Below are 12,794 nucleotides of genomic sequence, written 5' to 3' on the forward strand. Positions count from 1 at the left end.
TGTTCCTTGAGGGTCGTGGTTAGGCCCGCCGCCCGACATACAAAGAATTAAGAATTAAGGTTGATCTCAGACTTTCGCAGAGAAAACTTTGACAGCGACACCTTTCCATTTTCATTTACATTTTTCTTTTTCGTTCTCTTTTCTTTTTTTTTTTTTTTTTTTTTTTTCAGTTTACTTTTTGGTATGGGGCTAGACCTTTTTGGGTGCCTATTGTTACTCTCCAGTACATTGTGAGGTGTTTTTTATGAGAATTTTATTTTTTGTGTTATTTTGTCTATCTTTTTTGCCCTGGGTGGAGTGATTGGTTTGGGTTGCCCGATTTGGTATCACTATATCTATTTACTGATTCTCACTCAATTGCCTGTCATTAATGGTCATATTTACCGGTTTATGTACTTGTAAATACTACGCAAGAACTCTTCGCTCCGAGTCGATTAACCATGCCGCGCCATGGTTTCCTCCCGACAGGCTAAGACTGACGGTCGTGCTTCGTAGGTCCGGAAGTACCAAAACGGTCTCCCCGTGATTGCGGTAGTCGACCTCACATGCAATCTGTCGTCGTTGCAAGACCGGCGCTGTACCGGCGGGGCCAGTGGCAGGCGCTGGTGGCTTCGGCGGTGTGGCCGAGGACGCGGGCACGAAGGTCTTGATTTCGAGGCCCGGGAGAAGAAGATGTCCCGCCTTCTGGGGAAGAAGCATCACCGCAAAGGTCTTAGTCTCCCCCTCCTCCGCGGTGAAGTTCCCTCGTCGACGGCCGCCCACGAGCCAGAGCTCCGGGTTCGCATGGATCTCGTACGAGAATTCGAGCGGCCCTCCCGCATTCTCGCGATGCTCGGGCGAACACCATCTGCGCGTATGGCGTAGGCTGAGCTCGGCTGCGATCATCTGCCCGACCGCGGCGTGTGGGGGTTGGCCGGCGAGGTTGCGGAGTCGCAGCTCGGCAGTATGCACCACTTGGATCTCGGGAATGTCCACGGGGATGATGATGTGCCGGCGGGGGATTGATGGCTGATCTGGAAGGCTGATGATAGGGTGATTCTGCGTACACGTCAGCACAAGCTCCTGTATGCAAGGCATAGAACCTTCAAAAGCGCCCCAGCTGCACTTACCTGGTGCCACTCCTGGAGCCAAGTTTTCAAACCATCAAGTGGTTGCTTCAGCGCACTTAGAAGCATCTCCCACTTGACACTGGAATAGGGTAGTGTTTCCACCTCCCGGACGAGCCCGATGACTTCCATCTCGGAAGTCGATAGCTGTGTGCGAAACGTGTCGACAATGTGCGATGTAAGGAGAGCACTGTATTGCTGGTAGTCACTGGTTGCGATGCTTTCTTTGAAGGTCTTCTCAACCGCGTTCAGACATTCATCGTCTACGCAGGTAAAATCAACACTGAGACGGAGTGAGCGTCTCGCACCAGGTGACATTACGGCTTCCTCCCGCTGCTGTATCTTGTAGAGTAAGGATGCGGGCTGTTTGGGAAAGACGTTCATTGCGACCGAGTCACCGATATTAGACTGAACGTGATAGACATCTGAACCCGGGATGCTGCATTTGAGGATGCGGAGAGGAATCATCATGGCTGGGCTGACCGTAAATCGAGAAAAGAGTACCTGATCCTTGAAGGTATCCTGGACGTTGACGCTGATGGGTAAGCCTGATACGATGCTGTGCAGAGAGGAGTACGAGAACTGCCCGTTTGTCGTCTCATATCCAACCTCTGCGCGTGCGGAGAGCATTGGGTGATGCTCCTCCATTGTGTATGGGATCCTAAGCCGGACGAAAGAGTTAGGCCCTAATTGAGAGAACTCGATATGCCCTGTTTCGCTGTTGGCAACAATCTTGATGTCGCCTTGCACTACTTCGGCTTCAGCTATTCGCAGGCGGAGCCCTGCAGTGGCAGGCCTCACTCGAAGAGTAGCGCTCTTGATATCATTCCACCCACTGTCAAGTTCTAATTCAAGCGTCCGCATCTCTTCAAGGTTCACAAGATGAGGCGACACGATTTTGGCCTGAAGCCCCTTGGGTGGGGGGAAGCAGTATATATACGGCCGACGATCTTCTTCGGCGTCTACTGCTTCTCTGAACCCTAAGGGGAGGACTGAATGTTTCCCACTCCCAGATGTGAAAAGGATGCTGCGGGCTCGGAGTTCAACCCGGTCAATGTAGTATTTTCCTTGCAGTGTCATCTACGTAGAAAGGTTATTGAATGCCACGAAGTAGAGCGAGTGAACCAGAAACAGCAGCAAACAGTACTTACCGAAGAATCGACCAGGACCTTCGTCGACGACGACTTGATAGTCGTCTTAGAGGGTAACTCCAGCCAGTATTCATTGCTTTGACTGCCTCCGGTCCCGACGAGTCGAATTTTCATTGAGTCAGCCTCAATTCGCTTTCCTAAGAGGAAGCGTAATGAAAGCTGCATCTGAAATCCATCTTTATCTTTATAGTGAACAATAGCAGGATCAACATGCAAATCCGCGAAGAAGTCAGTCAAAGGGGCCGTGACCTCTTTCTGTAGGGCACCGGAGGCCTCGAACAACTCGTCAACGTATTGAGAGATTAATTCTTCCTCTGCAAATATGGACGACGCATCAATGGTCTTCTGCCGCGTCGACAAGCTCGACTGTTTATGGGAGGCGAACTTCGCAAGGAGTCGAAGGGACATTCGAACATACTCCTCACTCCGTTGCAGCTCCTTTAAGCATCGCGCGTACATCTCTAGCATCACACCCTCCAGAATAGTCCATTGCTTGCTGCCGTAGAAAGGAGTGATTTGGTGAAAATAGGAGGCTGCTGCACCGTAGTCGCTCTGCCGGAACCTTACGAGGGCCATGTCCGCAAGGGCCATCTGTGCGGAATACGTACGATTTGCCGTGATATGGTGACGATACATATCATCCGTTAGCTCTTCGAAGTGTGAGCGGAAGGACTTTCTTGAGCGGAGAGCAGCCTTCAACCCGGGCAATTCGATTCCCGAGAGGTTATGAGTTCTTTGGGGCTTTTCCGCTTGCTGCGATGCCTCGGCGTCTAGAGAGACTTCCGTCATATCACGACTGCCAGCACTTTCGCTGTCAAAGAGTAGACCGAGATCATCCCACTTCTCTCTCCATCCGCAACGCCCAGCAATCTCTTCCATCACCCGGCGAGCCATGAGCAGCAACTCCCCTCTGGCGGAAGCCAACTGTTCGGACCCAGTCTTCGGAGCCGGAGCGAGCGCGAGTTTGGGTGTTCCCTGGCCTAGTCCTGAATGAACAGACGACAGTGCATCTGGGGATAGAATATCCGTATTAGAGCGACCGGGGCGAGTCTTGGGTGGGCTAACCAGTGAGCTGCTGCGTCGAGGCAACTCTGGTCTGGATTCTCTAGCAGTGTCTGCTGGCGAAGTCATCGCATGCAAAGAGGACTCCGGTAGAGTGAGCGTCGGAGTGGACGTTTGCGATAGAATCTGCGACGCAGCAGCGTATGCCCAGGATGACACCAGATTGTTGATGACCTCCGTTTTTCCGGCATTGTCTACATCGGCAAGCCCCGATTCCAGGTCGCATCTGAGATTGCGTGCAGCAAAGCTAATGAACTCCGTCGCTCTTTCGCAGATCTCGGAAAGTAGCATCAGATTTTCCGGCTTCTTATTCGTATTGGCTCGCGTTTGACCGGCATCGGGCTCCTTATTGAGCAGAGAGGGCGCCTTTGCCGCCCTGAGGAGTAGGGTTAGTTGTCGCGAGAAAATGTAGATGCGGAAATCGAAGATAGAGATATTGCTAGCTAGGATCATCTCCCGGTAGGCCTTCTTGTTCGAGTCAATGGGGAAATCGTCCGCGTCGAGTTCGGGAACTGGGGCTGGCTCTTCATCTTCCTCATCCTTCGAAGCTACTGGGCTTTCTAAAGCAGCCTTGGCCTTCTTCTGCCAATCCTCGGTGTGCATCAAAAAGGCACTACCGTGTGACTCTCCGCCCCCTCCAAGTTGTTCCTCAATCGCAGTATCCAATCCGATAGAAAGTTCATCGTATCCAAGGAGCGCATCGTCAAACAACCCTACATTTTCGAAGCCTCGCGCCAGACCCTCCTTCAAGATAAAGAACGTGCAAAAGTTCCATCCGGGCAGACTTCTCTGTGAATCCTTCTCTTTGATATCGTCCTCATATTGTGCCACGCGAAGATCGAACGAGGCGAGAATACCATTCTTGATCTTCTCGATAAAGTCTTCCAGCTGGTCAGCCAAATCCGGTGGTTTCTGCGTGGTTCCCTGCTTAGGTAGACGCAACTGAGCTACCCGGTCCACGGCGGACTTCGAAGTGCCATTGAAATCGGCCTTGACCTTCTCGAGGACCGTCGTACCGGCGCGACCCCATTTAGACGACGGTGTAGCCTTTTCCGCACCCTCTCCATCTTGCACAACATGTAGAATCAACCATTCACATGCGTCATGCTTCTCCTGGCTTGTGGTGGACTGCGACATCGAGCCTTGCGACTTGATCCATTCGCGCAATGTCTTCCTAGAAGTCGATTTGTAGGTATCATTATCATCGCAGCGTAAAAGGAAGATCTTTAGATAGGGCGTCTGACGGAGGCCGGGGATTTGGTGACGGCGATGCGGCACGGCGCTATCGCCGGAGGGTTTGCGCTCGGTGGCCTCATTCTGGGCAGGAACGAAGCCGATGCGGAGGGACTCGATGGATCGAACGGGGCGGGTAGGTGACTTCCAGTGAAGGTTCTTCAGGGGGAGTTTCTTCGCAAGAACGGGTTCAACGAGAGGGAACAAGCCGGAAGGGTCGGTATATTCGACTGAAGATCCAGGTCAGTCAGTATGCAACCCTGCTAGGACCATCGCGGTCTTCACACACCGGTGACACTGCTTGAGCCCGCCTGCGGTGAGGGATCCATGTTTCCCGAGGGCGTTTCGGGGCTGTGACAGAGAACTAGCTCCCAAGAAGCATGCCGTTGGAGCGAACCAAAATTCCTAGCGGGAAAAGTATCTGGAAATGCCGAATGAAGTGAATTCGGGGGCAGGCACTAAAGTGATGTTGTTCGAGAACGGAGACCGCCTTCTCCACGTTGCGGCTCCCTCTTGGCATCCTACGGACTGGTCTTGATATACACTGTACTATACAAGCGAACAACGCCATAGCTTATTGAAAACCACAATATCTTCAAGGGCTCTATTTGAATTAATAGGGAACTATATACACAGTAGATATTCACCATCGCTTTGCTAACTGCCCTCACAACCAGGATAACCCGATTATGATACAACCAACAGCTCTGTACAATATTTCAAATGAAAAGTGCTCACAGTGCAAAACACCGAATCGTATCCCATCATTATGTCAAAACAACGAACCAAACAACAATATTGGAAACCGATAATATCACCCGCCTAGAGGACAGAACGCCCGAGCTTGAAACAACAGACTGCAAAGGGGAAATTAGGGAAAGGGAGGTAGAAAAAGGGGAAAGAAAGGGGGGGAAAGAGAGAAAGTGATATCTAAACTCCAAGATCTAACGCGCGCTGCGCATAGCGGGTCTTCACAAACTCAATACCGCTGGAGAATCCTTGCCAAATGCTGGGAACATAGCTTCGAGCCCATGCGCAGATAACCAGAACCAAAAGAGGAATCTAAGAGCAGTCAGTAACGGCGAAGCTTGAAACAGTGCGAAAATATACGCTAACAGGCCGACTTACCCAAATAAAGTACAGATTGCGGTCACTACGGAGCCCCTTCATCCTCTGTGCTTGCTGCTCCCGGAGATGCTGTTGCTGCTCGCGAGAGATTACCCTTCGGCCAATACGGATATCTTTAAGATCCTCATTCTCCTGGGTGACCGTGACTGCCCGAGATGTACTGGCTTGCGCACTGACTTGCACACTGGTCTGTGTCTCAAAATGTTGATCCAAAACTGCATCGGTAGCCGCTTGTAACATGCTCGATTTCTTCATACGGGTCGCATCTTCGCCACCCTGTTCATCCTGTTGCGGATACAGCTCTTCGTAAGAAGGCAGCTCCGTGGTATTGGGGGCAGAATTGCCTGTCAGGAGGTCCCACCAGCCTTCCTTAGCCGATCGAGCGGTGGAAGGCCTGTGGGGAACGAGGTTTGTAATGCGACGCATCATGGGGTGCGCTTGATAGTCAGGCAAAGCCGGCATCGGTGGCAATGCGGGAAGGTTAGGGAACGCATTGGCCACGCTTTGTTGGAACTGATTGATCTGGGTCTGTAACTGATTCCGCCAAGCGACAAGAGCGGCTGGCGGAGAGAATGGCCGTGCATCCTCAGGCGCCGAAGGTTGTTCGGCATTAGGGAGCGGTGCCGGCACATCTTGATGCATGCTTGACCGCCGTGACACTGTAAACTCGAGATCGTCACTGTCGACGTCATCCAGATCATCCGAGTCGTCGATGGCTTCATCAAACGAACCCGAGGAAGACCCCCACAGTGAGTGAAGGGATGCGGAGCTACTGTGTCTGCGTCGCAATGATGACAATGACCCAACGCTTCGTGACCGGCGATGCTGTGCTGGAACCAAAGCAGCCTGATGAGCGGGTAGGGTAGAAGCAATGTCAGCGGGAGTAAAACCGCGAATACTACGGGTAGTGACAGTAGCCCCAGCCAGACGGAGCCTGTTGACGATATGGGCATGGCCATTCAAGGCAGCCAGATGCATGGGCGTATTCCCGGTGTTGTCCTGCACGTCCGGATTGGCACCTCTAGCAAGCAGTCCCGCGACAAAGCGTGTCAGCCCCAAGGATGCTGCGAAGTGAAGCAAGGTCTGGCCCGTTGCGCAGCGTGAATTGTACTTCGGCGGGCGAGGGTTGTCATCGAGATCGACAAATTCAAGGTAGGTCAACATCTTGGAGTCCATGTCGCCTAGTTTACCTTGTGACTCTAGTCCGGGCACTTGCCGCTGATGGCCACCGCCCGAGCCACCTTGGAAATCCTTTTGCAGGCCGAACATGGATTTGGGGTCGCTACCCATGATCTGCTGAGCAGTTTGGAAGGCATCCGCCTGGCTGCCAAGTTTCTGTCCTAGTATACCCAGAGCGAGGCGATACATTTGGAGCTCCCGGTCATCCACATACCGGAAAAACTGTTGCTGTTTCGGCAGTAGAGGTTGAGGCGTCTGTACCTGACCAAAGGTGGGATGTTCATGTTTGAAGACGACTGCCACCAGTCCAGGCTGGAGTGCAGGTGGGGTCAAGCAGTTGAGGCATTTGTCACCCCAAAAGGTCGTGGTTGTAGCCAGGGTGTCGCCGAAGACAACTTCCATGCCGGGATAAAACCCACTTCCCAAGAGCGTCACTTCAGTTCCTCCCGTGATAGAGCCCTCGGCTGGAACTAGCTTGTGAATGACGGAAGGCAATCGGTTTCCAGCATTCGTGAGAGGAGGCCACATTGGGGTTGCCGTATTAGGGCCCAATGGAAGACTAATGTTTTGCTCTTGGAAGTTGTTCCGCGTAGAGGGCCCGGGGGTTCCAGGACGGCTCGGTTGAGCGGAATTTGGTGCCGACATCAATTGCTGTTGAATGAAACTATCTATACTTTGCTGCTGTTGCGAGGTAGGGTTGAAAAAGGGATTGCTCTCGCTGCTATTAGGAGTTGGAGGACTGTTCGGGAATTGACCGGACAGGGCTGATGCTGTCACGAAAGGCCTTTCGACAGGCGAAGCAAACCCGCGCGGTGCGGAGAAAGGCGAATCGTTGTTAAGGGCTGGAGTGCCAGAAACACCGGCAGGTGGTGGCACATTGTCCAGTTTAGTCATGGTTAGCTCGGATGGAAGTCTTCCGGAATTGCTGTGTTTACGCCTCTTGCTCATCGGGCCTTGGAAGTCGTTCGGTGACGTTTGACGTGACAGACTGCGTGATGTAGACGATGTCGTGCCATTCTGGGGTATGGCAAAAGACCCTGAGGTCAGCTGATATTGCGTGTTGAACCTCTGCTGAAGCCCTTGCAGATCTGTGGCAGACGATGGTTGCGATGAAGCAGATGACTTTCCAGTGTCCAGGACCGGACCAGACGGGAATACACCAACACCCGGCAACTGTGTTCCATCAGGTAGAGAAGGTGAAGGGCCGGGGGCCGGCGGAGCAGGAGGAGCATGGGTTTTGTGGTCATCTGTAATCATAATAGAGTTCGTTATCGCCTGGGCAATAACATTGTCCTTATAATCCTTGACCGTAAAGATGACTCTGAGAAAGAATAGTTAGTCGTCGACCTGATAAATGGCATGTGGCTTGGCTTACTGAAATCCCAGCTTCTCATTCTGATGTCTGCAATAGCAAGCGATTCGCATAGGGAGCTCTACCTGCATGGCTCCGGCCGGGACAGCTGGGTTCGGAATGTCACCATAATTGGGCACGGCGTTCTTAGAAGGCTCCGTCCAATCCTTGATCTCATTGGTGTTGAACACAATGACCCTCTTTTCTTCATCTTTCTGGAAGAGCTCATCCTCTTCTGGTTTCCTCTGCTTTTTACGAAAAGCTCGCTTCCGTTCGCGCTGTATGCATCCCGAGCAAATCTTGACCTCTCCTCCGTCTAAAGGCTTATCATCTTCCTGTACGTCATCGGCAGGACAAGGGCTTGAGCTGGAGGAACGGTAGCGCGGTTCTCCTCTTGCTCGTGCAAATGCCTTCTTCAGTTTTTCCTGATCCTGCATTGCACTCGTACAGACAAGACTTGTGTGCAGCTCTACGGTGTCCGGAGCGCGGTCGGCTGACGCTGGGGCAAGGAATTTTGGTTTGGAGATGGTGTGACTTGGCAACCGTACTTTCTTCACGCCGGCGGGCAACGGGAATAGAGTTAACCTAATGGGAATCTGGGTCTCCACGCGTGACTTGAGAGAGGTAGGATGAACGGTCAGAACATGACGCTGCGTTGTTTCCAACTTCATGTTGCTTTGCGGGGGAGATGGTGCGAAGTTGAGGCCAAAGTTGGTGAAATTGTTCGGGACAAAGTTCAAGTTGGAGTTCAAAGGCGAGCTGGCGTCCATATTGATACCCCCGAAGCTCTCCTCTAGTAGTGAAGAAGGCGACCGGCCAGCCCATTGGTTGATGGGTGACTTGCCTTGACTGGATAGACCGGAGTTTGCGAAGGGAGAGGGTTCTTTAGCGTTGTGGCGGAAATACGGCGATCCCGTCGAGTGGAACTGCTGGGAAACGTTAGCCAAGGCGGTCTGCTATGAAAACGTGATAAGACCTTACCGGAGAGGCGGATCGCTTTGATGCCGATGTACTGCGGAACTGTGTTCTCAAGCTCTTCTGCGATGTCGGCTGCGGAGTAGATTCAATCTTCAAGGGACTTGGGCTACTAGCGGCACTTTCAAAATCGAAAGCTGCATCCATGGCCTTGTTACTCGACTCCAAATCTGGGAAAGCGCCATCCATGCTGGCTATAGAAGAAGGGTCAAACCCAAACAGCGATTCTTCTTTGACTGAGCTTAACTCCTGGCTGAGCCAATCCTCTGACGTATACCCGAACGGCATGATATGAGTTTCGCTCTGAATCGCCGATGCGGACGAGGCGACTGAAGCGTTTCGAAGATGATCCCGGGGGGACTCCGACGAGGAGCTGCGGCTTGAGGCTTCCGGGGACTCCGCCGGAGAATCTGGTTTCACAAGATTCGGCTGTCGTAATGTATCTTGATCTTGGTATGGTCGCTTAAGGGACAAATCCGAGGGCGACAAGCACACGGAGCCCGATTCTGTGACGGTGCGGGACGAGGTGGAATGGGCGAAGAGATCGTCGAAATCCCGGCCAGCGTTTTCAGACGACATCTGTAATCGCGCAGAGTCAATGAAGTCTAGGTTGGCGTCTTGATATGGGTTATCCATCTCGTTATCAACAATGATCGGATCCAGGGCAGGAAAAGTGGGTGAAGACGCAGCATCCGCCGGTCCCATCCTCGAATCCCGTCAGGAACAGCAAGTATAAGACCAAGAGCTCGAGGTCTGTCGGTAGCCTCGATAGTCTCCTGGTGTGATCCCACTCCTTAGGGCCAACCCCTTACAAGTAACGAAATCGTTCGGGCAAATAGGTACCAAGTAGCGAGGCGATAAAGGATCGATCGATTAACACTAATCTCACACACACGCGGTTCAACCTCTTTCACTACCAACAAATTTTATCCATCTAAGCGAATTGCAAAGCGATCCGTGGTCACCGAGTGGGCAATCCGGGTTGTTGACTTCCTGCGGGCGAAAGTGTTGACGGTGAGACGGGGCGTAAAGAGCGGAGACGGAGGCGCGGCGCTTTCGTAAAGGGGAAAGTGAGGGTTGGAAAGGCAGACCGACTCTGGAGCGGCGAGTGTCCGAGGGGCAGTAGATATCGGAGGACAGCAGTAGGGATATAGTGTTTCTTCGAAAACGCAGCGCTGGAGCAGGATATCTGAACAAGGATCCAGCGCAACGGCCCAATGTAAGTGCACGAAGAGATGGGGAAAGGGAGGGCCAAATGGTGTTATCGTGAATCAGAGTCTGTCCTGGGAGCAAATGACAACTTCGCGGTGAGCCGGGGCGGGTTGAGTGCCGCTAAGCCCTTTGGGGCTATCAGCCACACATGGGAAGCCCCAAGGTCAATTAGGTTGCCAGATATTGATTGGCTGTGAGAGCCTGGCTTACGTAATTCCTTAGTAATGCTCGGAAACGAATGCCTCAGTCATGAATCAGGCTATCTCTCGTTGCCCCAGGAATTTAGAGATACTACTCGTACTCCATAGTAATTGATACTCTCCATTGGCAGGCCTTCACATTAGACATTGAGTAGGAACCTCAACACGCGAATTTAAACAAAATCTCTCAAACCACAAAGACAATTGCCAGCACAGAGGGCATGGACCTCCAGCCTACCGATTTCTAAGTTTCCTTTGTTCAATAAACCGCTTACTTGGCAGATATATATTGTTAAGAATGCCGACATCGCACCATATGATTGTACTTTCCCCGCATACGAGCCACTTCACCAAGTTCTATCTACTAGGCAACCTTGATTAAAACTTTTTCCGTGGGATTAAGTCTATAAAGGTTAATTTCAAAGTGTTGTAGATCGCGTCTGCACAGCGAATAATTCCCCTTGCTACTGTTATTACTACCAGGATAACATATCTAGGCGGAGTACGCCGCCCTTGTATCAACATTAATGATAAAAGCATGTGTACGCAGTGCAACTCGGACTAGTAAGCATTTCTTCTATTATTGTCGACCTCATCAGAAGCAAACACGAGCGTCACAATCACTACCTGTGTATCACCTCGGTAAACATGTATCTCTCTACAGGAGTCCAGCTTTGGCTTCTGATCCTCCGTAGAGTCCGCACACAGTAATGACAGGGTTACCTGCTTACTCAGGATACCCTTCGTCTCCTTTTATCTACCCAGAAAGCTCTAGTCATTGACACTACTCATTATGCATGTTATTAAAGGAGTCATTTGTCGAGCTCATCCATCATACTCTTATCTTGCAAACAGAGGTCTGCTGTGATGGAACGTGCTGGTTTTTGTTTAGTTTGTCGTATACCATGTCGTTAAAACTTTAGTTAGGTCTTTCTGCGTGGCAGGGTCAGTTGTTCCCAGGGCTTTCAATACACGAATGCTGGCATTAGGTTATATGGCTATTGGTAGGTAGATAATCGGGGGTCACGCAGGGGTTCTTAGTCTCTCTGAGGTTTTGTAATGGTGTGACAGAGCCCTTGAATCAACGTCTTGGAAAAGGGTCTCGAGGTTAACCTAGGCTACAAGCGTGAGGCCAGGGTTGAAGGAAGAAGAAAAACAAAGAGGAAGAGAAAGAGACAGAGAAGAGGAAGGAAGAACACATGTACTCAGGAGTAGCAGCAGTACTATCTTCCAGCGTCGAGCGGCCACGCCCCTAAATCAATGGTTGAAGAATACCGGAACCAGGTATCTCTCGAATTCCGTTTGAGAAAAACAAAAGGCTCAAGCCAAGGAGGGGATGCCGAGGATAAGAGAGAGGGAAGATATATTGATTTGGTAAGAAGTCCGCAATGAAATCTGAGGAGTCTGCGAATAGCTGCACATAACGAGTGCGAGATGCCCCCGAAGATAACCCGACCAAGGCTCATGGGCTAACCTATCTAATCAAGTCCTTTTTAACTCAGGAGTATTGACCACATAACAAAGAGTTTGAATGCCCAGCCAGTCTCTGTGGTCCCGCACATGTCGCAGATCAGGAACTCGGACGAAGGCACCGGAATAGACATATCAGTATTCCCAGTCGTTAAATGTTTCACCCTATGCATTACGGTCCCACTCCATATACTAACAGCGTCCAGACCACAAGCCAACGTTCAGCGGTATTCTCGATAAGGCTAAGCCCGTAGTAATACGAGAGTGGCACACGGAAGCGAAGGAAATGTCCGTTTTCAATAGAGTAAAGACTTGATTTAGCCTTTTAGGCTGTATTAATCCCGGAGGCTACTGGATAGCCCTAATTATAAAATCAGAGGTACCTGACTTGGCGGTGATCCGTGCTGGGAAAACGGAGCTGTCCTGCCTATAGTGGTAAAACTAACTGGAACTATATAAGATTATTGCCAAGGATTAATGAAGTGGCCCCTGCCATTTAATTTATAGAATTCCTAATCCAGTAGTCAGGCGCGTACTTCGATACGCTGCATTCTTTCGGTGGCAATGCCCTGACTGGCATGGGGCCATGCCCAAGTGATTAGGGAGGTATACAGATAGGGGGTAGGAGATTAGTTTTTCTTCCTCCTTCCATCGATACGGCGACATGTTTTCAATCGCAGTCCACGCGGTGGAAACGACGTGATTATGAAGGAGCCAGAGACATGAC

At 51.3% G+C, this 12,794-nt stretch overlaps 2 protein-coding genes across 2 annotated transcripts; both read right to left on the reverse strand.

Annotated features, from left to right (window-relative positions):
• Positions 1-398: 398 nt before the first annotated feature.
• BDV37DRAFT_238618 (putative TMEM1 family protein) lies at positions 399-4,992 on the reverse strand. The gene is made up of 4 exons (XM_032080862.1): positions 4,842-4,992; positions 2,258-4,782; positions 1,110-2,186; positions 399-1,038 (listed from the first exon to the last, which is right to left on the reverse strand). Exons 1-4 carry the CDS (start codon positions 4,879-4,881, stop codon positions 406-408), a joined length of 4,275 nt encoding a protein of 1,424 aa, XP_031945744.1. The 5' UTR covers positions 4,882-4,992; the 3' UTR covers positions 399-405.
• Positions 4,993-5,142: 150 nt separating this feature from the next.
• On the reverse strand, positions 5,143-10,000 carry BDV37DRAFT_172228 (putative membrane-tethered transcription factor (SPT23)). Its single transcript, XM_032079359.1, has 4 exons — positions 9,192-10,000; positions 8,235-9,139; positions 5,681-8,180; positions 5,143-5,614 (listed from the first exon to the last, which is right to left on the reverse strand). Exons 1-4 carry the CDS (start codon positions 9,888-9,890, stop codon positions 5,483-5,485), a joined length of 4,236 nt encoding a protein of 1,411 aa, XP_031945745.1. The 5' UTR covers positions 9,891-10,000; the 3' UTR covers positions 5,143-5,482.
• Positions 10,001-12,794: the final 2,794 nt, after the last annotated feature.

This window comes from Aspergillus pseudonomiae (assembly GCF_009193645.1).
Source record: "Aspergillus pseudonomiae strain CBS 119388 unplaced genomic scaffold BDV37scaffold_6, whole genome shotgun sequence".
NCBI lineage: Eukaryota > Fungi > Ascomycota > Eurotiomycetes > Eurotiales > Aspergillaceae > Aspergillus > Aspergillus pseudonomiae.

Bases quoted from the DNA above. Each gene is read 5' to 3' on its own strand.
- BDV37DRAFT_238618 (XM_032080862.1), bottom strand. From the start codon at position 4,881: ATGGATCCCTCACCGCAGGCGGGCTCAAGCAGTGTCACCG. The intron at 2,187-2,257 runs GTAAGTACTGTT...CTTTCTACGTAG, and splicing joins AGGTCCTGGTCGATTCTTCG to ATGACACTGCAAGGAAAATA. The intron at 1,039-1,109 runs GTAAGTGCAGCT...ACGTGTACGCAG, and splicing joins GGCTCCAGGAGTGGCACCAG to AATCACCCTATCATCAGCCT.
- BDV37DRAFT_172228 (XM_032079359.1), bottom strand. From the start codon at position 9,890: ATGGGACCGGCGGATGCTGCGTCTTCACCCACTTTTCCTGCCCTGGAT. The intron at 8,181-8,234 runs GTAAGCCAAGCC...ATTCTTTCTCAG, and splicing joins AATGAGAAGCTGGGATTTCA to AGTCATCTTTACGGTCAAGG. The intron at 5,615-5,680 runs GTAAGTCGGCCT...GACTGCTCTTAG, and splicing joins GCAATCTGTACTTTATTTGG to ATTCCTCTTTTGGTTCTGGT.